This window comes from Schistocerca gregaria, chromosome 4 (genome assembly GCF_023897955.1).
Source record: "Schistocerca gregaria isolate iqSchGreg1 chromosome 4, iqSchGreg1.2, whole genome shotgun sequence".
In the NCBI taxonomy this organism is placed as follows: domain Eukaryota; kingdom Metazoa; phylum Arthropoda; class Insecta; order Orthoptera; family Acrididae; genus Schistocerca; species Schistocerca gregaria.
Window position 1 is genome coordinate 250,471,016 of NC_064923.1, and position 27,750 is coordinate 250,498,765.

General features: G+C 43.3%; 1 protein-coding gene across 1 annotated transcript; it reads left to right on the plus strand.

Annotated features, from left to right (window-relative positions):
• The first annotated feature begins 1,303 nt into the window (after window positions 1-1,303).
• Window positions 1,304-27,750, plus strand: LOC126268056 (c-Myc-binding protein-like). The gene is made up of 2 exons (XM_049973490.1): window positions 1,304-1,565; window positions 27,453-27,750. The coding sequence occupies exons 1-2, from the start codon at window positions 1,353-1,355 to the stop codon at window positions 27,654-27,656; spliced, it is 417 nt and encodes a 138-aa protein (XP_049829447.1). The 5' UTR covers window positions 1,304-1,352; the 3' UTR covers window positions 27,657-27,750.

Consider the following 27,750-nt stretch of genomic DNA (forward strand, 5'->3'; position numbering starts at 1 on the left):
GGTAAAGTCATGGCGACGCTCTTCTGTGGCTCTGAAGGGTTACTCTGTTTGATGTCCTCCCTCATGCTGCAGTGATCACACCTGAAGTGTATTTTGCTACACTCAGGAAAATTAATAGCGACTTTCAGCTTGTTCGTCACCACGCAAGTGCAAACGAACTTCTTCTTCCCCATGACAAGGCAATGCCTCACACAGGTCTGCGCATCCGAGAGGAGCTTAAAAACTTCATTGAACTGTTCTTCCTCATCCACCACACAGCCTGGATCTCGCACATTTAATCTTCCATCTGTTTGTCCCAATGAAAGATGCACTCCGTGGGAAGCAGTTCGTTGGTGGTGATGAGGTTATTGGTACAGCAAGACGTTGGCTCAGGCGTCGACCAGTAGGTTGGTACCATGCGGGCATGCGGGACCTTCCAGTAAGGTGGCATAGGAGTGTCAAACTGAGCAGAGCTGTCGTTGAAAAATAGTATTTTGATGCCAAAAATTGGGAGTTATATGGAATATTGCAATCATTAATAAAACCACCCTGCTTTCAGAAAGACTTGCCGCAATGCATACACCGGTTCCCGTCAGATCACCGAAATTATGCGTTGTCTGGTGTGGCCGGCACTTGGATGGGTGACCATCTGGGCCATCATGCACTGTTGCCATTTTTCGGGGTGCACTCAGCCTCGTGATGCCAATTGAGGAGCTACTCGATCGAATAGTAGCGGCTCCGGTCAAAGAAAACCATCATAACGACTGGGAGAGTGGTGTGCTGACCACACGCCCCTCCTATCCGCATCTTCAACTGAGGATGAGATGGCGGTCGGATGTTCCCGATGGGCCACTTGTGGCCTGAAGACGGAGTGTATAGTGCATAGCTTTCATAAAAAAGTGTTGCGTTACTTATTGAACGCTCCTCGTAATTACCCTGTATTTGTTTCCCAAAAGCGGACATGTTGTAGAGGCATCTCGTGGTCGTTTGGTAGCGTTCTCGCTTCCCACGCCCGGGTTCCCGGGTTCGATTCCTGACGGGGTCAGGGATTTTCTCTGCCTCGTGATGGCTGGGTGTTGCGTGATGTCCTTAGGTTAGTTAGGTTTAAGTAGTTCTAAGTTCTAGGAGACTGATGACCATAGATGTTAAGCCCATAGTGCTCAGAGCCATTTGAACCATTTGAACCGTGTTGTAGAGGTTAGCACAAACAGGTAAGCGATGAATTACGGCACTAAACCAGTTGAAATCTGTTTGGAGTTGAAGTTGGTTGTGTGTCACGTAAAACAAGGTCATTGTTTCGGCGGTGATCAACAGAGACGGCTGTTGCCTAGCAACTAAAGGTTCCGGAGACGCGTTAGGTCGGCGCGTGGCCAATGGCTTCGATCCGGGAGGTGGTGGACGAGAAGCGCGAGGAGTTCCGGCAGTACCTGGAGCGCGGCAACGTCATAGTGTCGGTAACGAGAGCGCTTGTCTCGCTCTACGACGAGTTCGAGAAACCAGAAGATCCCGTGGAGTACGTGCGCAAAGCCCTGGGCGACATCCGGCCCACAGCCGCCGAGATGGAGAGCGTGCGCGAACGCCTCAAGGTGAGGCCTGTGTTTGAGACTGGTGGATCGCTTCGTAGACAAATTTGTTTTCCTGTTACCAGTCTTTTGACTGGCTTGATCCGGTCCATCACGACTTCCTCTCCTCTTCCGACTCCTTTTTCCTAAAACAGCGCTTACTCTCAACATAGGGAACACTGTTGTAGCTTGGAACACTTAACAGACTTCCGCCTCTCGCCCAGACTCGTAACAGAAGTTTAACATATTTTCTTACTGACTCTTTAAATGATAACGTTCAGTTTCTGTGTGATGCAGTCTTTTTCATACTGCGGAAAAGTAAAGTTTTCCAAATGTGAAAAAGCGTTCCGAGGAACAACATGACCATGTGCCTAGGAAGTAATTTCCAAGAATGATTACCTATCGAAGTCACTAGGTCCAAATGATACATATTGAACGTGCGATCGTAAATCGATCATGTGACTCTGGTGGCGGGAGTTAAGAGTATGTTTACGTTGATCACTACAGCAACGACAAAAGAAGGGCGTTACAAAAATACTTGTAATCAAAGGAGAAGACTTACCTTACTCGTCGTCGGTGTTGTCATGTGAAAGTCCATTACGGTGGTCTGGATGGATAAAAAATGGCTCTAAGCACTATGGGACTTAACATCGATGGTCATCAGTCCCCTAGAACTTAGAACTACTTAAATCTAACTAACCTAAGGACATCACACAACACCCAGCCATCACGAGGCAGAGAAAATCCCTAACCCCGCAAGGGAATCGAACCCGGGAACCCGTGCGTGTGAAGCGAGAACGCTACCGCACGACCATGAGATGCGATCCTCGATGGATAATTTGGAAGGGTCGAACCGTGTATGCTTCCTGACCCTCGTTCGTTTTCCACACGCTGGCCGCGGTGGTCTCTCGGTTCTAGGCGCGCAGTCCAGAACCGTGCGACTGCTACGGTCGCAGGTTCGATTCCTGCCTCGGGCATGGATGTGTGTGATGTCCTTAGCAGAGTTAGGTTTAAGTAGTTCTAAGTTCTAGGGGACTAATGACCACAGCAGTTGAGTCCCATAGTGCTCAGAGCCATTTTTTTTTGTTTTCCGCACTGTCCGCAATGAAATGGTAATGGTATTTCAGCATCGAAACTGTTCTTACGAAATTTTACACACTTCGCACCACCACAGTGTATACAGTCCCTTCTTTTCTACTCCGGTAGTACTCCATACTTGCGACAAAAAGTCGAACACGCTGGATAAACATGGAACTAGATTCTTCCATGTGAGAGTATCCGCCGAAGAAACGTCAAGAACATCAGATATCCCACTCACTAACGACATAAATCGTCTGGGTTTCCCTAGCAACTCTCAAATAATTCGCGGAAGTATGTAATTTAGAGCAACTAAGGGATCGACGGAAAACAGATAAAAATGACGATCACAAATAATTCACCACAACGTCCGCCACCGGGGTAGCATGATCGACTTCCGATCGCACGTTCGATATATATCGTTTGGACCCACCGACTTCGATAGGCAATCATTCTTGGAAATTACCGCCTCGGAACATACACTGACAGGGAAATCGGTAATTTACAAGACTGATTGATTATCGAAGTCGCGAGGTCCAAACGACACATATCGAACGTGTGATTGTAAATTGATCATGCGAGTCTCGAGCGGGCGTTATGATCAATTATTTGTGATCCTCATTGTTATACGTTTTCCGTCGTTCCTTTAGTTGCTCTAAATTACAATCCTCCGCGCTTGTGAAACCGACGATTTCTGTCGTTAGTGAGTGTGATGTCTGGTATATCTGACGTGTCTTCGGCGGATTCTCTCACATGGAAAAATCTAATTCCATGCTTGTTCAGCGCAGAAAATTGTTTGACTTTTTGTCGCAAATATGGAGTAGTAACGGACGACAAAAGGAGGGACTGTATGGATTATGGTGTGCGAAGTGCGTAAAACGTCGTAAGAGGAGTTTCGATGCCGAAATAAAGTTTCAATTTCATTGAGAAAAGTGCAGAAAACGAACGAGTTTCAGGAAGAATACGTGGTTCGACTCTTCCGAATTATCCATCCAGACCAGCGTAATCCTTCTGGATTCGAAACCACACGTTGCAAGCAACAGCATCGGAAACTGAGTTATCTGCTAACACCGTGTGTGACTCTTTCGGGTTTTACAGAGAAATCTGTTATGTAGTAGTGACGAGCGACAGTGTGCTAATTGGTGGAGCGAGTAAAGTTGTGGAAGTGGGCGCATCTTATTTATCTAGAAGTAAGAACCAGAGCGGACGACCTTCAAAGAGTGAAATAGATCATATTTGGGTATTCGGTTGGATGGAAAGAAAGTCCCGGAAGTGTTTCGTTGTGAGAGTATTCTCCCGAGACAAGGTCACTTTAGCACATCATGCTGCCTGGTTCTAAAGTCATTACAGACGGGTTTCAGTCCTACAAGACTGAAAGCTGAAGGACTCGGCCACGTGTTCGTGAACCACTCTGTAGAGTTCGAGAGTTCGTGTCTTTTGATGATGCTAGTGTGCAGAATATCGAGCGCCTCTGGAAATTTATGAAGTCTCCCATTAAAAGAAATGATTCAAATGACTCTGAGCACTATGGGACTTAACATCTGAGGTCATCAGTCCCCAAGAACTTAGAACTACTTAAACATAACTAACGTAAGGACATCACACACATCCATACCCGAGGCAGGATCGTAGCGGTCGCGCGTTTCCAGACTGAAGCGCCTGGAAACGCTCGGCCACACCGGCAGGGCCATTAAAAGAGAAGGGCGTCCAGGACAAAGGGACGAACTTCACTTGTTTCAATATCTCTATTTACACTACTTGGGTTTGCAGGGAAAAGTTACCGCATGTGACCCTCTCCCGATATTCTTGTGTGATATTGGCGGAGTTTACTCAGGCTATGGAAAAAAGGGAACTGTCCCTGTAGCGTACACATCACATGGACTTCCACATGACGACAAGACCGACGACGAGTAAGGCAAGTCGTCTCCTTTGTAATTACAAGTAATTTTAAACGATCTTCTTTTGTCGTTGTGGTAGTGACCACCGCAAATATATTCATAACGATCGCGACGAGAGTCGCATGATCGATTTACAATCGCACGTTCGATATGTGCCGTTTGGTCCCCGCGACTTCGATAGGTAATCATTCTTGGAAATTACTTGGTCGCAACAACAAGAAGGAGCTGCGCAACATAAATGAATGTTTGTAGCCTTGTTTCTACATCTGAAAGATAATGTCTACTTAAATTTCGCGCCAGTCGCATAAATGTAGCGTTAGTAGCGCCACTATGAAGATGCAAATTAGGTTTTCGTTAAATACACGCTGTGACTGTCGTGAATGTTAGTCATCTTTGAGACGGAACTTTGTTGGATGATATTAGGCAAGAATACTATTAAGGCGGCAAAGACGCCATAATCTACACCTCACTGATTCTAAACTATGTTGTGGAATTGGGATACGAGAACCTGGATGTTCCTTCTGCGGTATTGCAGAAAGACTTGGCTCGAGCCGGCCGCAGTGGCCGTGCGGTTCTAGGCGGTACAGTATGTAGCCGAACGACCGCTACGGTCGCAGGTTCGAATCCTGCCTCGGGCATGGATGTTAAGTAGTTCTAAGTTCTAGGCGACTCATGACCTCAGAAGTTAAGTCGCATAGTGCTCAGAGCCATTTCAACCAACTTGGCTCGCATGTAGCAGCTGTACATGCTTGCTGACAGCGGTGGTCACGAGAATGTACTGTTGCAAGATAACTCTGCTCTGGACAGCCACGTGGCACTATCGAGAGGGAAAACCATCGTGTTCGGCCTATGGCTCTGGCGCGTCGTACTGCATCTGCAGCAGCCATTTAGGCAGCTGTTGGGACCACAAATAAATGTTAGAAATCGGTTACTTCAAGGACGGGAGACCTGTAGCGTGCATTCCACCGACCCCTGACCACCGTTATTTGCTGATTCAGTTGTGGCAATCGTGAGTTTATTGCAGGACAGAATTGAGGTCTGTGAGTTTTCTGATGAAAGCTGTTTCTGCCGCTATGTCAGTGATGAGCGTGTGTTGGCTAGAAGGAGGCCAGCTGAGGGCCAGTAACCAACCTGTCTGCGTTCTAGATACGAGGGTCACTTCAAAATAAATGCACATTATTTTTGTAAAAAATACTGTTTTCATTCAGCATCTGTGAAAGTTTTACAGTTTATGGATACATCCTTCCCACTTGTTTTCAAACTTAGTTCAACCTGTTCCCGTGAGTGGCGTCGTCACAGAATGTCTTCAACATGGCTGCTACACTTGACGTTCGTCAGAAGCAACGTGCTGTCATAGAATTCCTGTTTTGTGAAAACGAGACAGTGGGAAACATCCACGAGAGCTTGAAAATAGGTGTGTGGAGATGCTGCTGTCGATCACAGTATAGTTAATCTGTGGGCAAGCAGATTACGTGATGAAAGTGGGCACGGCAATATTGAGGATTGTCCTTGCAGCGGCAGGCCTCCTACTGCACTCACTCCAGAGAATGTGCACAGACTTAACGAATTGGTGACTGCTGACAGATGCATCACAGTGAACAAATTGTCACGCTACGTTGTGATAGGGGAAGGAATTGTCTGCAAAATACTGAAAGTGTTGGCGTTAAAAAAGGTTTGTGCCATGTGGGTTCCCAGGAAGTTGACAGTGGCTCACAAAGAAACAAGAAAAACGGTATGCTGCGAACATTTGGAACAGTACGAGAATGGTGGAGATGAATTTCTTGGAAGAATTGTGCCAGGTGATGAAATATGGCTCAATCATTTTTCACCAGAGACGAAGAGGTAATCAATGGAGTCGCATCATGCAAATTCACCTGATGAAAGAAAGTTCAAAACCGCACCTTTTGCTGGAAAACTTATGGCTACGATGTTTTTCGTTTCCGAAGGATTCTTGCTTCTGGACATCATGCCAAGTGGAACCAGCATAAATTCTGATGCATATCTGACGACACTGAAGAAACTTCAAGCTCGAATGAGTCGTGTTTGACCACATCGGCAAAAGCAGGATGTTTTGCTGTTGCACGACAATGCACGGCCACATGTCAGTCAAAAAACCATGGAAGCGATCACAAAACTCGGATGGACAACACTGAAACACCCGCCTTACAGCCCTGACCCGGCTCCATGTGACTATCATCTCTATGGGAAACTGAAAGACTCTCTTCGTGGAACAAGGTTTGAACATGATGACTTCCTTGTGCACGCTACCAAACAGTGGCTCCAACAGGTTGGTGCAGAATTTTACCGTGCAGATATTCAGGCCCTGGTCCCAAGATGGCGTAAGGCAGTTGAGAGGGATGGAAATTATGTGGAGAAATGAAAATATTGTTCCTAAAGGATGTATCTACACACTGTAAAACTTTCAAACATGTAGAATAAAAGATGGATTAAAAAAATAGTGTGCATTTCTTTTGGAGTGACTCTCGTTCAATGGATCTATAGCTGGAATTTGTTCTGGGGTGCGATTTCGTATTACAGCAGGAGCATATTGTGGTTATTCCACCCACCGTGACTGCACATTTGTACGTCAGTCTGGTGATTCGAGCTGTTGAACAACATTCCAGTGGTTGTTTTCCAACAGGATGATGCTCTCTCACATACCGCTGTTGTCACACAACATGCCGCACAGAGTGTCGTCATGTTGCCTTGGCCCGCTCGATCTCCAGCTCTGTTTCCAATCTAGAACACATGGGACATCACGGGACGACAGTCTAGTGCCATCCACAAACAGCAGCAAACCGTCCCCGTACTCACTGACCAAGTGCAACAGGCATGGAACTCCATCCCACAAACTGACATCCGGCACCTTTACAACACAATGCATGCACCTTTGAATACATGCATTCAACATTCTGACGGCTACAGCGGTTATTAATGTACTAGCATTTCACATTTGCGATGGCTTATCTGGCGGTTATACTCGTATTAACAGGCGATCTTGCAATGTTAATGACTCACATATGTTATCTTGACAAATGTATTCCCGAAATTACATTACTCTACAGTATTGATTTTTTTAGTGTTGAAATTTTTTCACTCCATGTATATTCAATTGAAATTTAAATGTGTTACACCCAAAAAATTCTATCAGTATTGTATTTAGATGTCCGTCCGTTACATTATTACTCTCCTACATACAAATAATCGGTAAGTGAAATCAAATTAAGTGGATGTATTAATAAAAACCCGTTACAAGTTAAAACCCGACTGCACTCCGCGCTCGTCTTCGCAACAAGAAACAGTACTTGGTAGTACATGAAATTGAACCTTGGTCCGCCGCATGAGAGTCAGAGACGCTGACCACACAGCTACAAAGGCCGGCTATTATCAGTCTTACTTAATTTTACGAATCTTTCTGTAACTTCACATATCGCACGGTTCAGTTCTTCTGTTTTTCCTATTTTCTGACAGCCCACGATTCACCACTATAGAGTACCGAGCTCCATACATACAGGTTGTTTATAAATTAGGTATACAAAAGTAACCTTTTATTTTAAAAAAGTAAATAACTTACAGAAGTGTTTGATATAACTCTGAATGCAGTATATCTTCCAGTTTTATTTACAGATGTTCAGTGTTATCTTTTGTAACAAGATAAATTTTCTATATGTAAACAGTATCCTGCAAAGTTCTACGAAGCAAGTATCGACGTGTGGCGGCAATTGCCTGTGTTATGAGTTGCCGCGGCTCATCGATGTTTCTTGGAAGCGAAAGACCAGACACTTTCGCTTTAATGTAACCCCATACAGAGAAGTCCACTGGGATTAAATTAGGAGATCGTGGTGGCAAGATATTGTTCCACCATGTCCAATCGAAGATAGCACATTCCTACCAAGATACATGACAACTTCACGATGTTAATGTGGTGGTGCGCCATCGTTCTAGAAAGTAAAATCTAGGCCCATATCATACTATAATTGAGGCATTAGATAACGTTAGAGCAGGTCCCTGTACGATATTCCAGCTACAGTTGACTCGCCAAAAAAGAAAGGACCCAGGAGGCATTGTCACTGAACACATTTTTATTAAGAAAATCATCTTCAGTCAGCATTTGTTAAGCATTTCTACGAGATGCTTTGAATAAGTAATACATTTTTTTTCTACCAAGTACGGTTAGAATTGTAGAATTGCTGTGGGACATCGTGGAGTATTCCCTCTTCAGCATGCACAGTTTGATGAAGTTCCGATAGCTGGCGGCGCTATACGCGGCCTTCAAAATGGCGTCTGTAACGGAGGAGTGTTCCAGGCAGGGAGCTGTAACTGTGTTTCTTTTTGCGGAAAACCAGAGTGTCACAGATATTCGTGGGCGCTTGCAGAACGTCTACGGTGAACCGACAGTGAACAAAAGCACGGTGAGTCGTTTGGCGAGGCGTCTGTCATCATAACAACAAAGTCGCGCAAACCTGTCCGATCTCCCGTGTGCCAGCTGCCCCCACACAGTTGTGATTCCAGAAATGTGGGAACGTGCGGACACTCTCATTCGAGGCAGACGTGTCACATTCAAACACCACTCTGGTCAACTGGACATCTCTGTCTTATGGTGCTGGCATAATCGTTGACCAGTTGGGGTACTCAAAGGTGTGCGATCGCTGGGTTCCTCGCCGGCTAACAAAAGAGTTCCATCTACTTGGCCCAATGAAGTATGCTCTCTGCTGGAAGCTGTTAGTGCATGATGAAGAGGTTATCATGCAACAAAGCGTTGGCTCTGAAGTCGACCAGTAGAGTGGTACCATGCTGGCAGTAAGGTGGCGTAAGGCCGTCGCATTGAAAGAAAATTATGCTGAAAAAATGGAGTTTTGTAACCAAAAGAGTGGGATATAATTGTTTTATTGGAATCCTCAATAAAACCAAGCTGCTCTCAGGAAAGAAATGTGCAATGTAATTGAATGCCTCTCATATAAAGCTCGGCTCATTTTTTTGTCACTTTCTTTTAAATCTTGCAACAATTCCAATTTCTAAGGTTTGAGTGATAGGCGTTTCCGTAATACCTTCCACATCGTAACAGTAGACGTACTTAACTGTAATTTGGAGCACGTCTCGTTGATTTACTCGGAGTACGAATGTAAGATTGTTCAAATTGTTCAATTGCTGCGACAGAGACTGCCGGCCGACCCTGGTACAGAGCCAGCCAAATGCTGACTGAAGAAACGGTTGAACTAATTAATAACAGTTTTCCTTTGAGGCGGTGGCTTGCGATATTTGGACCTGAATTGTCTCTGAACTTTAGTAGCGGATTTGGTTTCATGAAATGATGAACAACACTGCGCACACTCTGCAGCGTCATACGACTCCACGATGGCTGTTCTATTAATTCATTCGGGCATTTCACCTAACGGTGACGTCGGGAGCTAACAGTGTTAGGCGGGAATAAAACTTGAACATATGCTGCATTCAGTGCTGTATCAAAAATTTCTGTAAGTTTTTACTCCTATCACAGTTACAGATTACTTTTGTATAACTAATTTATATACATCCAGTACATTGTCAGAAATTTCTTCCTCAAATCAAGAAGTATGTCTAATAGTAGTTGACTTCTATTAGCGAAAAATCGTCTCTTTCTCTGTGATAATCCGCTACATGCATGATTTTGCTTCCGAAATAGAAGAATTCCTTGACTTCATCCACTACGTGATTCCCAGTTTTTATGTTGACAGTGTCGCTATTCCAGTTTCTGCTACTTTTTATTCGTCTCGCTTTTTTCAGGTTTTCTCTCAACCCATATACTACAGTCAGTAGAATGATCATTCCATTGAACTGATCCTGCAATTCTTCCTCAGTTTCAGTGAGGTTAGAAATGTCATCGGCAAATCTTATTGATATCATTTCACCAGGATATACAGCGCCACTCCTGAACGTGTCTTATGTTTCCGTTATGGCCCTTTCGATGTATAGGCTGAACGATATTGAGAAGATGGCATTCCTGCCATACGCCGTTTTCTGTCGGACACTATCCATTAAAAGTAACCGGACAGCCTTATGAAATATAGAACTGACCACTGGATGCCACAACAGGCGCTTCAGTCTGGAACCGCGCGACCGCTACGGTCGCAGGTTCGAATCCTGCCTCGGCCATGGACGTGTGTGCTGTCCTTAGGTTAGTTAGGTTTAAGTAGTTCTAAGTTCTAGGGGACTGATGACCTCAGATATTGAGTCCCATACTGCTCAGAGCCATTTTTGGATGCCACAAGATGGTGACCCGCCAGTATAAAAGGAGGTGCATCGTGTTGTCACTATAGAAGCAGAAACTGCACAATGGGTGGGTCAGGAGAGATCACTGACTTGGAATGTGCACTAGTCTTTGGATGTAACACGCCTGCCGTTGTTCTGGCGTTATATGGAGGTGGTCTTCCTAAAGGTTTTTGTGGTCGCCGTTAGTTATCTATCATTACTTATCTATATTATCTGCCTGACAGTGTTGCCATATATTGAGGCATCAGCCTTTCTCTGAGAAGCAAAGTTCGTACCAGTTGGGAATCTGAAACACCAATTACGAATTCACGTGCCGCTTCTTTAGCGCACGTGTATTTCACCTCCGTTACATACACTCCATTTTATATTTTATTACATCACGCGACTTTAACAGAGTTCGCAATACAGATTGGTCTTTCCCATTTGCTCTCCGTACACCCTCTCTGTGTTTCTCTCGATAAGTGAAGTCACAACCATTGTCCATGCTCGGCGAGGATCCGTGGTTTCTCAGCGAATCCCTGCCTTGCAGATACGCTGCGTCCACTTTCGTTCTCGTGACATGCGCAAAAGAAATAGAAAATTTCCACAAACATGTGGGTCAAAGACAATTCATCGTAGTATCCTCCCTAACCTTCACCTCTACACCCTTCATCTCCTTTCCCAAGGTGGCTTCTGTGGACTCCTCCTCCCAGATGATGTTCTCTCTCCTTCCATTTATCTCTCCTATCAACTCTGATCCTCACCTCCCCCTCCCTTCCTGTCATTTCCCTGGGCCCCCCTCTTTCCCAACCCTTTCCATCCAGGTTTCTTCCCCACCTACCCTCTCTCTGCCTTCCTTCTCTCCCCTGATCCTTTTTGCTCTCCCCTCCCCTTCCTTTCACACTCATTCTCGCGTCTGCCCAGTCCCTCTTTTCTATGTCCCCTACTTCCTTCAGCTCCCCGATTTTTTCTTTTCTCTCCTCCCTCTTTCCTCTATCATAGGTTCGGGTCCCTCCTCCCCATCTGCAGCCTTGTCACCTATATAGTGCTGTTTTAAGTGAGTGTTCTGTATTGTGAGCCACCATACTGAAACTTCCTGGCAGATTAAAACTGTGTGCCGGACCGAGACTCGAACTCGGAACCTTTGCCTTTCGCGGGCAAGTGCTATACCAACTGAGCTACCCAAGCACGACTCACGCCCTGTCTTCACAGCCTTACTTCCGCCAGTACCTCGTCTCCTACTTTACAAACTTCACAGAAGCTCTCCTGCGATTCTGCCATCACACAGTCGCTCATTGTGTTTTTTATCTCATGCGAACAGAAACCAGACTGTCGCCACGTTTTTTAATTGTGCCTGTCTCCTTCTTGTGTATCTTCATCTGCATCGTCACCTCAGTGTTTTTATATTTTCATTCCAAAACTTTCCGCTATTTTACAGTTTTCCACAATGTCACCGTTCTGTCACTTGTTTTTCTTGTTTGTTTATATTCTCATTATTTTTTTAACTTTTCTGTAGGTTGCAGAGCAGCATATTACACTGCTGCCAGCGCGCTCCCCCCTCTGGGGATAATGGGGGGGGGGAATTGAAATCCAATAAAGAAAAAAAAAATCAAAGACGAACACTCAATATAAGAGCAAATGCTTGCTCAAGGTTACGACTATCCTTGATCAGTTAGAGAGATAGTGGGAACAACAGATAATTATCTGCAAATTGATAGGTTACGCCTCACGTGTCACCTGAGTAACAAATCCACCAGGGACACTTCAACCGTTCTAAAACTGAACAAGTCGACTCTTGCTGATGTGATGGTAATGAACAGCCACAGCTAATTCAAGACCAGGGAGACCTCACGTACTGGCGGACAGGGACCGTCGAGAATTGCGGGGCTGCTTGTAAAAAATTGCATGAAATCAGCAGAGGGAATGACTCGTGAGTTACAAAGGGCTACTAGCAATGCAGGTGACCGTGCATAGGGAGTTAAAAACAATGGGTTACAATGTTCGAGCTGCACAGTTCTGTAGCCGGTGCTAAGTTATGCTTGAGATGGTGTAAAGAGCGACGCCAATAATGGTTCAAATGACTCTGAGCACTGTGGGACTTAACATCTGAGGCCATCAGACCCATAGACTTAGAACTACTTAAGCCTAACTAACCTAAGGACAGCACACACATACATGCCCGAGGCAGGATTCGAACCTGCGACCGCAGCAGTTGCGCGGTTCCGGACTGAAGCGCCTAGAGCCTCTCGGCCACAGCGGCCGAAAGAGCGTCGCCACTTACTGACTGGAAACGAGCGATCTGGAGTAATGATGAATCACACTATATCCTACAGCAATCGGATGGAAAACTTCGGGTTCTGCGAATGTCTGGAGAACAATACCAGCCATGATGTGCAGTGCCAAAAGTGAAGTGCGTAGTAGGTAATATAATGATATGTGATTGTTTTTCGTGACTAGGTTGTTGTCTCCGCATTGTCCTTAACACAACACTAAATGCGAAACGATGTGAATACATTTTACAGAATTGTTTCGGAGATGATGGTTTTTGTATCAGCATGAAAATACTCCCTGTCACCAAGGCCGTGGTTTGTGGACAATAACATTCCTGAAATGGACTCGCCTGCCGAAAGTCCGGACCGGAACGCAATTGATTATCTTTCTGATGAATCAGAACGTTAACTTCGTTCTAGATCCTGGCTTGCAATATCCTCTACCTTCTCTTCTTTCGCCTCTTGAGGAATTCTTCCATAGACTTGCAGAAACCTAATGGAAAGTATCCCCAACAAAGATCAAGCCGTAATAACGCCGAAGGGTGGACACATTCCATATTAATGTCAACTAATAGGTATCCGGATAATTTCGATAAGATACTGTACATTTTTCTGCTCTTACACGGCCTGAGTCTAGGATTTTCGTAGTTGATGAAAAAGCGTCTACCTATAATCTTTGTGACAATGTAAGACCAGGCCTCCAAGTATAAACACCAAGGAAGGTGGTACAGAGCTTGAGACACTGGATTTTTTTCGCAAAATCGTGGTAAAATTTCCACGCTACTTCTCTCACAATTAGCGTTTCCCATTTTTCTCTAAAACATTTTTACCGAATTCCAGGCTATTAACTGAAAGAAGGCCACGAATGCTTTCCATCCTCCGGTTCATTTGAGACTGTGCTCAGTCTTGTATTATGCACTCATTATCTATGGCGTTTCCCCATAGACGACACTTCGGGTCTAGTTAGAATGTTGCTGGTTTATTTCCTTACTTCGCTTCTTTTATTACACAAGGTGGTGCAGTCAGAAACAGTCCACCTCCAGCTTGAATGCGAATGCAGTATTTCACTTCTGAAATAGAATAACCAGGTAGGACAAAGGACAGTTTTATGCAGTAAACGATTGTTGGCATTTTTCTATAAACATTTCAGTTTATTTCACCAGGGAAGTTAGACCTTTCTCTTTGCGGTCTGCAAAATGACATTCTGGATAGAAGAAATAATTGAAATTGAGAAAAGGTATGTGAAAACAAGCTCGATTAAGGAAACTCGCGAAATTTTCGAAGTCAGGTATCCAGATAGAGGACAATTAGCAAACAGAGTAATACAGAGTCTGTATAAAAACCGGCGCATCTACGGATCTGTGGAAAGCGTAAGAAGGTAGTGCAGACATTTGCCGAAGAATGATTCAGAGCCCAAGAAAGTCTACGCGTAAATTGGCCCTACAGGCGCATGTAAGCAGGAGGAGTTGCCAGCGGATATTGAAAGGTCTTAATGTGCAGTCATATTGCGTGACGGATGTGTGCCAATTACTGGAGGATGACTGTCAAAATCTGTAGATTACTATACGTAACTTTTGAATAACGTCAACGACGGTTTGTTAGACCATTTCCATCACGCCATGACGGGTGATGCATGGTTTCATCCTTCCGGTCACGTGAATTCAAAGAACACGAAGTATAGGGCAACGGAGAACCCTAACCTAGTGTGTCAGCAACCACCCCATGACGAAGAAATCAGTTTTTGGTACATTGTAAAAACAACGCGCATCACTGGACCGATACTTTTTGAGACAACCCTCAACATGGTTGCATGAATGGGGATTTTTGATACGTTTTGTGCTCTACTCTCTTAATATGAAGGACAATACTGCTTCTTCCAGCAAGATGGGACATCTAGCTACACACGTCAGATATCACTGGAACTGTGCATGACGTCTTCACTGAGGAATTAACTGTCAGCTAACATTCATAGCCACCACGTTCGCCTGATCTAACAACAAATTTTTTTCCTGTGAGGGCACTAGAAGAGCAAGGTCTCTGAAACAAATACACACACAATACAGGAACAGATAGAAACACAGCCGTGAAGTTGCTGCCATTGATATCCGAACTTTATGCCGGGTGTGTATGATTACGCTTAGACGTGCACAGCCGTTTACTGATGGGTGTCTTTCAACACCTTCTACAAATGCATTCTTCACTGTATTTCTAATTTTAAATGAATGGTAATTCTTATTCAGCTCTCCGTTTCTGCCATTTCACTGTATTTCCGTTTTACTTACACGGGATACTTTTATCTGCGTCATCCTGTATTTTCTGGAGACCAAGTTCATATTTTAGCGACTGTGATCGTGATCGAATAATTTTGAACCGCAATTGTATTTTTACTGATTTTATTCGTATTTGACGGCCACTAGCTATCACTGATTTAATTCTGGAGGCGGTGGGCGGAGCTTTCGTTATCTACGTGACCGCAACTGCACGTCATTCAGCGATCGCTCTACACACCAGCCCGGAGCAGTCAGTGGTCCATCCCGCCAGCTCCAGCGCTCAGCAATGCTATCTCTTCTTCTACTTGTATTCCAGTTATATAGGTTGTTTTACTTTTACTTGTCCTTTAATAACTATCTTGCTTCTCCATCTACAGAGCATGCAACGGTCTGAGGATCATCAGACATCGATGGAAGGCGAACAGTGTCTCTTAAAACAAGATATTTTATGTGTTCTAGACTGATTTTATTAAAATTTTAATGTTCTTAATGAATCATTGGCGCTGCACCGATTGCTTGATAAAACGAAATTTACCGACACTTATATCCCACAACGTTAGTCAGAAAGATATAGAAGGAGTTTTCGTAGAATTAGGAATAACAACATTACATTTAATCGTCCGGCCAGGTCGTGAGAGTGTACGGTCGCCTTACTCGGCAATGTCAATACCTGAGAGGCCAAATATTGTATTCAGGTCTCAGTCTGGCTTGATTCCTAATCTGAAAGTCTAACTAGTAACCCACCTAAGGGACACACCACGATTTTGATCGACTTTTAATACGTTGTCGTACAGAGCAAAATAAGAGACACACACGGATTATATACATGCCCATACTGCCTTTAAAGGTGTGAAGCACCCCCTTGAAAAAAGCTGAGTTTAATATTTCTGAATGAATTGCGTTAAAACGCCAGCAGATATAAGAGAACTTACAAACAAAAGTTCTATGGGTTTTTATGCACCTCACAACGCTTCATCCAGATTTTTCTCAAAAATCATTTTTTACAGAATAGCATCTTCCACATTATTTTGTTTTTCATTTCGAAATTTGACTTATAGTAAAACGTTGTTGTTGTGGTCTTCAGTCCTGAAACTAGTTTGATGCAGCTCTCCATGCTGCTCTATCCTGTGCAAGCTTCTTCATCTCCCAGTACCTACTTCAACCTACATCCGTCTGAATCTGCTTAGTGTATTCACGCCTTGGTCTCCCTCTACAATTTTTACCCTCCACGCTGCCCTCCAATACCAAACTGGTGATACCTTGATGCCTCAGAACATGTCCTACCAATCAACCAACGTATATCATCATTAACACCAGATTCAGTCATATATGATGAGGTGGTTTACCAAACATGCATTTGTCAGAAATGAGTTAATAAGCTAGAAATACCTCTACATTACGGTACATGCTCCCGATATGTATCCACTTCAATGTCAACTGTCATATTCGTTTGTTTAATAAGTCGTTACCCATAACTATGTTCTAAATGTATATGCTTCATATATAGTTCTGTATGTATATATATTTTCTTTTAATTTTATGCGCTACGGTCGCAGGTTCGGATCCTGCCTCGGGCATGGATTTGTGTGATGTCTTTGGGTTAGTTAAGTTTAAGTAGTTCTACGTTCTAGGGGACTGATGACCACAGATGTTAAGTCCCATAGTGCTCAGAGCCATTTGAACCATTTTTTAAATTTTATGATATATAAATCAAATTATGTTGAATTTGTGTTTCCGTTTTTCATTAGGTGATCGGTATTTGTTTTCGTTTTGGTTTGCAAGTTGTAACATTTTCTGAGTTTTAAATTGCTTGCACGTTGTTTTGGTAACATCATTGTAAACCTGCACAATAATGAGATAGCACAGAACTGTTACGATAAAAAATTCTGAATGCATTTTTTTTTTTCGCACCAAGCACATCGGACAGTTGCAATTTCATGACAGGAGTCACATGCAGGATCACAGTTTTTAAAGCAATAGTGAACAGGCGTCTCACATTTAGGTGGTTTCTGTCCAATTTAATCTCTCTTGTACAATGCGTATTTAAAAAGGTTGTCGAATCTGGGAGAAGAAAACTAATTGTGAATTACGGATTGAATTTTTACAATACTATTTCTTAAATGCAAGTTAACATCGTAATTATATAATTACATCTGAAGAACGTTTCGAGGCTTTTTCAATGGCCAAAATGTATATATGTCTTGTGGCTGAATCATACCAGTGCTTTCGCAAGAAATCTTTTAAATATCCACCTGTTTTCCATGTTTATCAGTGGTGCTAAATTTTTTTTTTTTCATTTTGCCCTACCCATGAATCTAAACACAAGACAAATTGTTCAGTCGTATTAGGTATGTGAACTAGTTCAGAGAATTTCCTTATGAGCTACGCTGCCTATTTATCGGACGTAGGAGCAAATACAAGGATAATATCTGCTGTGTATGAATCTTTTTGGACTTTTAGGCAGAACATGCCATCTTTTGTTTTTTTTCAAAATTATGAGTAAGTGGGTCATAAAATTTCTCCCTGCAGTTATAATAGACCGTATTGTATAAGTACGTGTTTAGGCATTCAGAGATTTTGCTAGAATTTCAACTTTTGATGTTCGTCTGAAGGATAATGTTCGTCCTGCATGCATTTCCAAATTGAAACCTGACTTGTCAGAATTATACACATTGGAGTTTCCAATCATACACTTTTCGATTACACAGTCTCCACAAATTCGTAAGATTTTCCGCCCAGTTCTTCTTTATTCGCTAACTGAGCTCGAGTGATGAATTTATTGAGTATTTTAAAACAGTCCGGTGCCTTACTTTAAAATCATGAATACATTTCGAGGAAGCTTTGTACAAATGTTGTGGTAAATTACAATCATTTATTGATTGTAAATCACACCTCTTTACATCCAGATCATGTATTGTTACTGATTCTCAGTTTGAAATGTGTCTAATTATACTTGGAAATACCTAATAACTTTTCATTTATCGTTCAACTTACAACAATTTGTGGATCCCATTTATACAGATATTCTCTCTTTGTGCCCTTTCTGTATCTGTGTTTTACACTTTCAAATTAGTTTTTACCAGAGTGTCAAACTGTAATGGCTTTTTGGTTTTCCTCAAGATTTATGTCATGTTTTTTTTAGAGTATTTTACCGTTCCTTCATAATCCTCTTTGTAGTGTTCTTCCCTTAGCACCGTATCTGAAATTTCAGTTTCGATTTAAAATCTTAAAGTAGTGTGCTTTTCGTAAATACGTCATTACAATAGAACCTTTAGCCATATTTTATAACTGTGATGCAAAAGTTATTTCTTTGCTAGTGATCATAGTTTCAACATTATATTGTGGGTAATCAAACTTTGTACATAGTAAATGCAAAAATGTCCCCAGTTCGCTGCCCGTGCTCTGGGGAACGTTGGTGCGGTGAGAGTAAGAAAGCGGATTTCTTTTCTTCCCTTCCGCTCCTGTCGTAAAATTGCAATTGTCCGATGTACTTGGTGCACAGAATCAAAATGTATTCAGTATTTTTTCGACCCAAACAATTCTGCACTTCCTCATTGTTGTACAGATTTATAGTAATGTTACAAGAGTAATGCTTAAACAGTTTAAAATAAAACGTAATTATGCCTGAAAAGATTACGACTTAAAAAAAAGAAAAAAAGAAGGAGAATACTGTTCACAAAATGTAAAAAGAAAGATGAAATAGAACACAATAAATTTTGTATTTCAAAAAATTAAAAGAATATATATATATATATAACAATACGGGTAGAATATATATATTCAAAGTACATTTATCTGAGAAAGATTTATTAAACAACCAAACATGACAATTGACTTTAAAGTGGACACATATCGGGAACATGCACAGCAATGTAGAGGTATTTCTGGCTTATTAGCTGAGAGACGTGTATTTGGTATATAATTTCACCATATATGCCTGAATTTGGTATTGATGATGCAATACGTTTTGCTGTTTAAAGCCCATCAATCTCGTAATGTATCCCTTGGGTAGGTTTACCTCTAAGTAGAGCACCAACGCTAAGCAATGTGTCCGGAGCTGGGCTTAATTTACAGCACGGGCGGGAGTTTGTCGCTGTGTGTCGGGAAACGTGTCCGTAGTAAAGACAGTGGCGTATCGCAACGTAATCTGCGTGATGCTGAACGTAGCAATGCTTCTGCTAGAGTTAAAAACGTTTTATTGCAATGTGGTTTGAATGTTATGAAGAATCGAGTGGAAGTATTTCAATAGAAATTTGCTCTGTCGACTAATAAGTAAAAGCCTTTTGTGTTTACGTACACACGATCATGAATAATTAACGAGATATTTGTGACTGTATCACTGAGAAACTTCTAACACTACCAGACTTAAATCTCTGTCCTGTGTAGGAAACTGTTAACTGATAGTGCTATGCGAGTATTTGTAAATTTTTTGCGGTATTTGGACACGAAATTTTCTGAGCTTACTCGTCTAGAGCGATCAAGAATTAATTCTGGCCACACCCCAGATATTTCCAAATGTGCATTGCAATTTGGTTATTTCATTGAAGGATTTTCAGAATAACGGCGAGTGTATTTCTGAGGTCGCCGGGCGTTACTCAAAACTTGGCTTGTTAAGAAAGTGTGCTGAAAAGTAAAGCCGCCGACTTTTTTTATGCTAAAACTCTTAAGGTTTTTTGAAAATAAAACAAACGTTACTAACATTTTATTTATTTATTCTTCATGACTACGTACTTATTTCCCAACATAGTCACCCCTCCGACGAACGCGTTTCTCCCAAGAAGAGACCAGATTGTTGATACCTGTAACTATAGAAAGTCTGACTTTGTTGACGGAACCACAAACTCACCTCTGCCTCCACAGCTTCATCGCTATCAAAGTGAAGTCGTCGAAGGCGTCGTTTTGGTAACATGAAAATCGGCTGGAGCCAAGTCGGGACTATATAGAGGTTTGAACTCACGCTGATGTCTTTACCATCAAATAAGACTGATCCGAATATCTTCATTTATACCCCACAAGCTCCCATGTGGTGCATGACGGAGTGTACACAATGCCATTACGTCATTTCCTTTCCTGTTCCACTCGCAAATGGAGCGAGGAGTGAATTGTCCAATATCTCTGTTCGAATCCTAATTTCTCTTATCCTGTCTTCGCGGTCCTTACCCAAACTGTACGTTCTCTCCAGTAGAATAGTTCTGCAGTCAGCTGGAAATGCCTGTACTGTAAATTTTCTTAATAGTATATCGTCTCTCTAGCAATTCCCATTTGCTTTCACGAAGGATCTCCACAGGACTTGATTGTTCGTCGAATCTACTATTAACAAATCTAGCAGCACACCTCTAAACTATTTTGATGTCTTCCTTTAATCTGACCTGGTGGGTTTCCCAAGCACCGGGGCAGTACTCTAGAATGGGTCGTACAACCTGAATAAAGTCTGCTTGGGAAGCTACTGGGCGCTATCTGCGAGCTCATAAGCCACCACCGTGCGTCGAGGAACTTGTTGAATCCTTGTTAAGTTGAATCGCTGCTGCATTGCGTTCCAGAGATGGATCATCGTTCTGTTGACGACGTGGTCATTCAATTTTGTCTCACGGTATATTATCAGGGCATACTGAGAACTAAAGCCTCATAATAGTTTTATTTAAAGATTTTTAATCAAAACAAACTTTATTAACATTCGACAGCTTTACTCTCCTTTTCTACATATTTATTTCTCAGCGTAGTCACCCTGGTGACGAACACATTTTTCCCGACGGGAGTTCACTTTATACTGTCACTGTAAAATATTTTACTATGATGACAGAGCCACAACCTCATGTCTGTTTGCACTGCTTCTCCACTGTGAAAGTGAAGTCCTCGAATGTGTCCTTTAAGTTTCGGAAATAGAGGAGAGTCGGGCGGCTTCAGTTCGGGACAGTGTGGAGGATGATCGCTGACAGGGAACCCAGGGCGCCGGATTGTTGCAAATGTAGCACCGTTCGTGTGTTCGCTGGCATTGTCATGGAGAAGAACAGGGTGATACATGTGTGGACGAACTCTTCGAATTCGTGCTTTCAGTTTCCTGAGGACTTCGCAGTACCTTGCGGAGTTTGTGGTGGTGACTTTAGGCACGAATTCCAAATGAACCACACCTTGAACATCGCAGTACAGCGTGAGCATAACTTTGCCTGCTGATAGCATGTTCTTGAACTGTTTTTTTGTGTCGGTGATCCTTTGTGGCGGATCTCCGTTGCTGCTTTCTTGTTTTCGGTCAAAATGGGGAACGCAGCTTTCCTCACCTGTCACTAAGATGTTAAGGAATCCATCACTCCGAAGCTTAAAACGTGAAAGAAATTATAGACAGGTTTGCAGTCTGCTCTGTTTTAGGTCAGGAGTGGGTATTCGAGACACACACAGTGCACACGGTTTTCTGTACCTCAGTTACGCAGTGATGGCCTGTACATGCTCTCATGATAAGCCACACTTTCCTAAGAGGTGCTGGCCGCTGTGGCCGAGCGGTAATAGGCGCTTCAGTCTGGAACCGTACCGCCGCTACGGTCGCAGGTTCGAATCTTGCCTCGTGCATGGATGTGTGTGATGTCCTTAGGTCAATTAGGTTTAAGTAGTTCTACGTTATAGGGGACTGATGACCTCAGATGTCAAGTCCCATAGCGCTCAGAGCCACTTTTATTTGGAACCTGAGAGCTGTGCCTGTTACTCGACGATTTTCTCTGACGAGTTCATTGACACGATTCCGATGAGTCTCGTCTGTTGCTTTTCGCGGTCGTCCACGCCGAACCCAGACACACAAGTTGCGTTTAGCAACACCGTATCCTTCATTACGAGCACGAACAACCCAACGTCGCACATTACTGATGTTAATACAATCATCATCGTACACAGCTATCACTCTTCTACGGACTTCACTTGGAGGCAACTTTTCTGCAATTAGAAACTCGATTGCAACACACTGTTTCTCACGCACCGACGTAGTTACGTTACACACCGCCATGTTATAGGTTTCAATTCATCGCCCTCTAGAGGGGAGAGGACTGAAATTTTCATCAGCATAGTCAGAAAGCATTTTTGTTTTCGTTATTGTCATTTCATTCCCCTCGCCCCATATGGGCGGGGGTGGGCTGTATGAGAGTAAAGAGTTTAAAACATATTATAAAAGTGAACACAGTAGTTGACAAAATGAATAACTGACATAATAAAAAGACGATTCAGTTGCATTTATTTAAAATATAAAAATCGGGTTTGTTGATTAATTAAAAGATTGACAGAGATGAAATGGCAAATGAATACTTCGCGAAAGATAAAAGACTGAGGGGCAGTTGCAGAAGTTAACAAATTAATAAGCTAGTGCGTTGACCGATTAAAACAGATACGTAGATGAGTGAAGTCATGGAGGGGCATATACTGCCAGGAAGAGGGGTATCATGGGAATATAGCAGTTAGGCTAGAGCGTAAGAGAGTGTTTGTGTGGGTGGATGTTTAGAGGAAGAATTCCGGAGAGTAGAGATGGATGCCGTTCTGGAGCAAGGATTAGGATGTCGGCGGAGACGAGTGGAAAAGAAGGGAGCACTGATCGGGGGAGGTGGGGTGGAGTCTGTTTTGTTCTGTTAGGATGGGTATATATCAGGTTGGATGTAATGGTCGGGTACGGGAAGATGGTTGAAGTTTCGTTGGGAGAGGATGTGTATAGTGTAGAGGGATAGCGTTAGCGGAATGTGGTGGAAAAGGTGCGGCAGAGTACCAGGAGTAGTGAACAGGGAGGTGTGGGGGGGGGGGGGGGGGGGAGAAGAGGGGAGGTAGTGTCTAGCTTACAGATAACGTAGGATACTCGGAGGTGCTCAAGATGGAAGAGGATGGAGCGGAATTTTGTAAGTTGGTAGAGGATACGGGTGGGGAAGGGTATGTGGATTCGACGGGCTAGACGGAGTACATGGCGTTCGAGAATAAAGCGAGGGACGAGTGAAAGTCCATAACACATTTGCATAGCAGAGGACGTGTTGGATCAAGGATTTATAGGTGTGGAGGATTGTGGATGGGTGCAATCCCCATTTTCAGCCAGTTAGTAGTTTCACTAATTTTAGTCTATTGTGGGCTTTCTATTGAATGTTTACTAAATGGGGCTTCCATGTTAGTTGATGATCAAGTCTTAACCTGAGGTATTTTAATGCTTTAGTTAACTGGATAGGACGGTCGTAAATGGGTAGATAAAAGTAGTGGTGAAGGAAGCTGTGGGTGATTCACAGGTGGTCGACCTAGTAATATACCTGGTGGTTATAATTAAACTTTCCCTATTTAACACGTCGTAACACGGAAAGTAATTACTGAGCGAGGATCAGATTCGGTAGCATTAACGTCAAGGACTTGGAGAAGAGAAATAATGCAGGTAGCCCCACAACCAGAAATCACAGGGAGTGAGATCAGGTGATCGTGCTAGCCAAGCATTTGGAAACAATGAACTTATAATTCGATTGTTTCCAAATGTGTTTTAGAGAAGCCGGTAACTTTCACAAGCAATGTGCGGTGGGGGCCCATCTTGCTTGAAAACTGTTAAGTTCAATGAGTCTGTCTCCTGTAGGGCAGGTATGACATTCTGGCGACGCTTATCGCAATAACGCTGGCCATTCACATTGTACGCCTTTGGTTCTTGAGTGCCAATCTATTGAAAAAAGAATGGGCCAATGATGAAAGTAGCCGTGAAGCCACAACATACACTGACATGTTCACTATACAGAGGAACTTCATGCATAGTGACTGGAGATGGAGATCCCCACGATCACCAATTCTGCGTGTTCACATCATCCAGCAGAGAAAAATGAGCTTCGTCTGTCCATAGGATGATCCAGTGCCAGCCCTCGTCAACTTCAATCATTGTGAGAAGGTGCAGAGCGGAATTAACACTTCGTTGTGCGTCCTGTGGTGCAAGCTGCTATACGATATGGATCTTGTACGGATACCACTTGGGAATGATTCGAAGCACCTTCTGTACAGTGGCCCATGGGATGTTCAACTGTCATGACACAACACGCACGCTGCCTGACGATCCGTAACTGTGTGGAGGGTTGTCTGTCATAGCAACAGTGATTTCACCAACCACCTGTGGTGCAACCGGTCTTTGGCCTTTTCCTGGAGAGATGCCCAGTTCTACAGTTGATTTGAACTTCTTCATCATGCTCTGCATAGCAGCTGGAGAAAGAGGACCCTTCCATAATCTTTAAGCTGGCGATGTTCTCGAAGTACAGCCGCAGCGTTATGTTGTTTTGATAATAGAGCTTCACCTATAATGACCAACTCCTTTTGTGCAAGCTCTTGTTGACAGGTCAACAAGTACACTGTGAAGGGCCAGATGTTGGGGGAAGGGACTAAATAGCGAGGTCATTGGTCCTACTGGATTAGGGAAGGATGGGAAAGGAATTCGGCCATGTTCTTTGAAGGGAAATGTCATGGCATTTGCCTGAAGCGATTTAGGGAAATCACAGAAAGCCTAAATCAGGAAGGCCGTAGTCGGATTTGAACCGTCGTCCTCTCGAATGTGCGTCCAATGTGCTGGTCATGTATGTGAGACTATGAATCACGATGACTGATCACTTCACCTGGTGGCAATAGTTGGAACTGGACGGTGGTGCTGTTATGCATGGAAGTCATGCACCCAATACTCTGAACATTAATGCTACCAAATTTGGTATTCATTCAGCGATTAGTTTTCGTATTACAATGTGTAAATAGGGAAAGTTTAATTATAACGACGCAGTACCTGTAATACCTCGACTGATATTGATAACAGAATAAAAAATTCTGTAGCTTTACTGTTCAGGACACTGTTCCACATGCCACTACCACCTGATATAAGACTGTGATAACTGTGTGTTATCACTCTCTCATCCGTCCTACCCTCTGTTATGCAAGCATTGCCTGGATCTCCACCTCCCCCCACCTCCCACGCTTTTATAAGGCCCTCAAAATCCTCAAACTGCACACACTCTGCCTTGCCTTCTGTATCCCGTTTCTTTCCCTCACATGACTCCTGTATTACCTCATCCTCTTCCCCCAACTCCTCCTTCTCCTCCAACATCTCCGCATCCTTTGCACTGTCAGCATGCTTGATCCCCCCCACTCCCTGGTTTCCTCTTTCCTCACCCCCCCCCCCCCCACTGCCACTCCTCTATCGCTGCATCCCTCCCTCTCTCCACCTCCACATCCTTCATCTCCTTCATAAGGGCAATTTCTAGCACCCGCGCACCTCCCAGATGTTGAACTTCGCCCTGACATTGAAACCTTCCTGTTTCCTCTATATCTCTTTTGTTATGCAACCTTCTCTTCTCCAATAACCTATGAAACCTTCCCTTAGGCTTTCTCTCTCTTGCTTAATAATAACAAATGAAATACTCCCTTTGAAATTAATTCTCTTTCTTAATCTTCGCATACAAATTTAAATGCTGCTTATTAAAAGTGATTTTCTGATTATTTCGACGAAACTTTGAATGTGTCGTCGTCGTGGCCCTCAGTCGTTACATGAAATAACCCAAAACTGTTCCTTACCTTTTTAGTGTTACTGGATCGCCATCTGACTGCTACATCGAACTGTGATATGAACATACTTACTCTGTTCTACAATATTAGCTGCTGGTGGGCTGTCATAATAAGTGGCTGTATTTATTACCAAAGCTGATATTATTCTTTAATAGCAAAGCTGATGTTAATCTTTAATTAATTTGATTGAAATTACGTAATTCATAGTCAAACTTTTTCTTGACAACAATAAAACTTTGCAAAGTTTTATGTTGATGGTTTTTGGGATGGATTATAATCAGTAATGCAATATTGATGGCAAAAATTAATTATATCCTGAATGAAATGATTTTACAAACGTTCAAATGGCACTTACTTTTCACAATAATCTTACAACCAGCATTGCGCAAACTTACCTTCAGTAGTCTCGAGTTTCTCAAAATATAATTCAATAATATTAGTTCTTCTTATGATAATAGTTAGCTGATGTCTCTGTACATCCGTTTATAATCTCTTGTAAATCATAGCTGGTGGCTGGCATCACACCGCTCCTCTCAAACTCTCGCTTCACACCTACTACCGACTCGCTTCACATCTCGCTTACTACTGACTTCCTACGAACGCTAAAGTGCGATCTCTCATGCCAATAATGCTTTCTCGTGCAGACAATCCCTGCTACCATCACAAAATGTATCAATGAGCGGTCTTCCCGCTCTTTTCTTAAAATGTATCCATACACGGTCTCTCCCGCTCTTTTCAAAATTATATCAATATGCGGTCTCTCCTGCCAACAATACTTTGATGCAGACATTCCATGCTACCACAATTATTTCCAACATGACAAATATTAATTATTCCTACTGAATCCTATTAATAAAATATAAACATCTTTCATAAATTCTGATTTGAGAATAGACAATAGAAATATACATGTCTTACAACATTACCCTTCCTTCTAACTCTAACCTGGCCTAGTTCGCCGCTTCCCCCCTGCCCATCCCGAGGGCTCCCCTTTTCCTCTCCCCTCCTTCCCCCTGAGTCTCTGCACCACCTCTTCTGCTGTTTTCCTCTCTGTCCCTTCCCTCCCCAGCAGTCCTTCGGCGCCCCCCCACCTCATCCCTTCATCCCCCCTATCTCTCCCCTCCTCCTCGCCTCCTTTCCCTTCTCCCTTGTCCGCTCCCCTGAGAGATCCTCCCAGGGTTTTATTCATTATCAGTGTGCTGCATTAGTGTTGTGTTTCAATGCCATTATACAGTGTCCTCTAAAGATGTGGTTTTAATTGTGTTCTCGACCTATTTATCATCCATGATTGTTTCATGCTACACCATCCATCACGTGGCTGTTTTAATCGTTCTGCAACTTTTTATGCTTCAGCCGTACTTTGGCTGGTGCTTTTTAATCCAGTGTGTATGTTTTTTGTGTAAATTACTTTATTACATTTTACCTCCATTTTACTGTCACCGCTTTCTTTCTTATGTTCCGCCTTTTTTGTTTCCATATTTCGTCATGTTTTCTTCTTTATATTGTTTTAAATGTCTTTCTGTCTACTTATATCTCTCAGCTGGTGAGCAGCGCTTATGCTGCTGCCATCCCGCCCCAGATGGGGAATGGAGATTACGATATGGGAAAAAAAAGAAGCGCGTTATCAGCGTGTACTGCTGTGGACAGGAAACCGAGATGACACTGGAGGAACTGCGCAAGAGGAATGACGTGCTCCGAGGCCAGCTGCTGAGGCTCGAGCCAGACAGCGAGCTGCTGGCTCATCCCAGGGCAGGGGACGACCTGCTGGACGCAGACGCCGTCGCCGCCTACCGCAGCGCCCACGACGAGGTCGTTCTGGCGCCTCCTCCCACTCCGACGGTTATACACTGAAACCTCGCAGCCGGCCGAGCCCGTGACTCAGCATGTGGCGGCCGTTGCTACTCAAATTCCTTGGTAATAAAATAAATCAAAATGCGACGCTTCA

What these genes read in the sequence shown, in the direction of transcription:
- LOC126268056 (XM_049973490.1), top strand. Translation starts at nt 1,353, where the DNA reads ATGGCTTCGATCCGGGAGGTGGTGGACGAGAAGCGCGAGGAGTTCCGG. An exon ending in GCGTGCGCGAACGCCTCAAG is followed by an intron (nt 1,566 to 27,452) that starts GTGAGGCCTGTG and finishes TGCTGTGGACAG; the next exon opens with GAAACCGAGATGACACTGGA.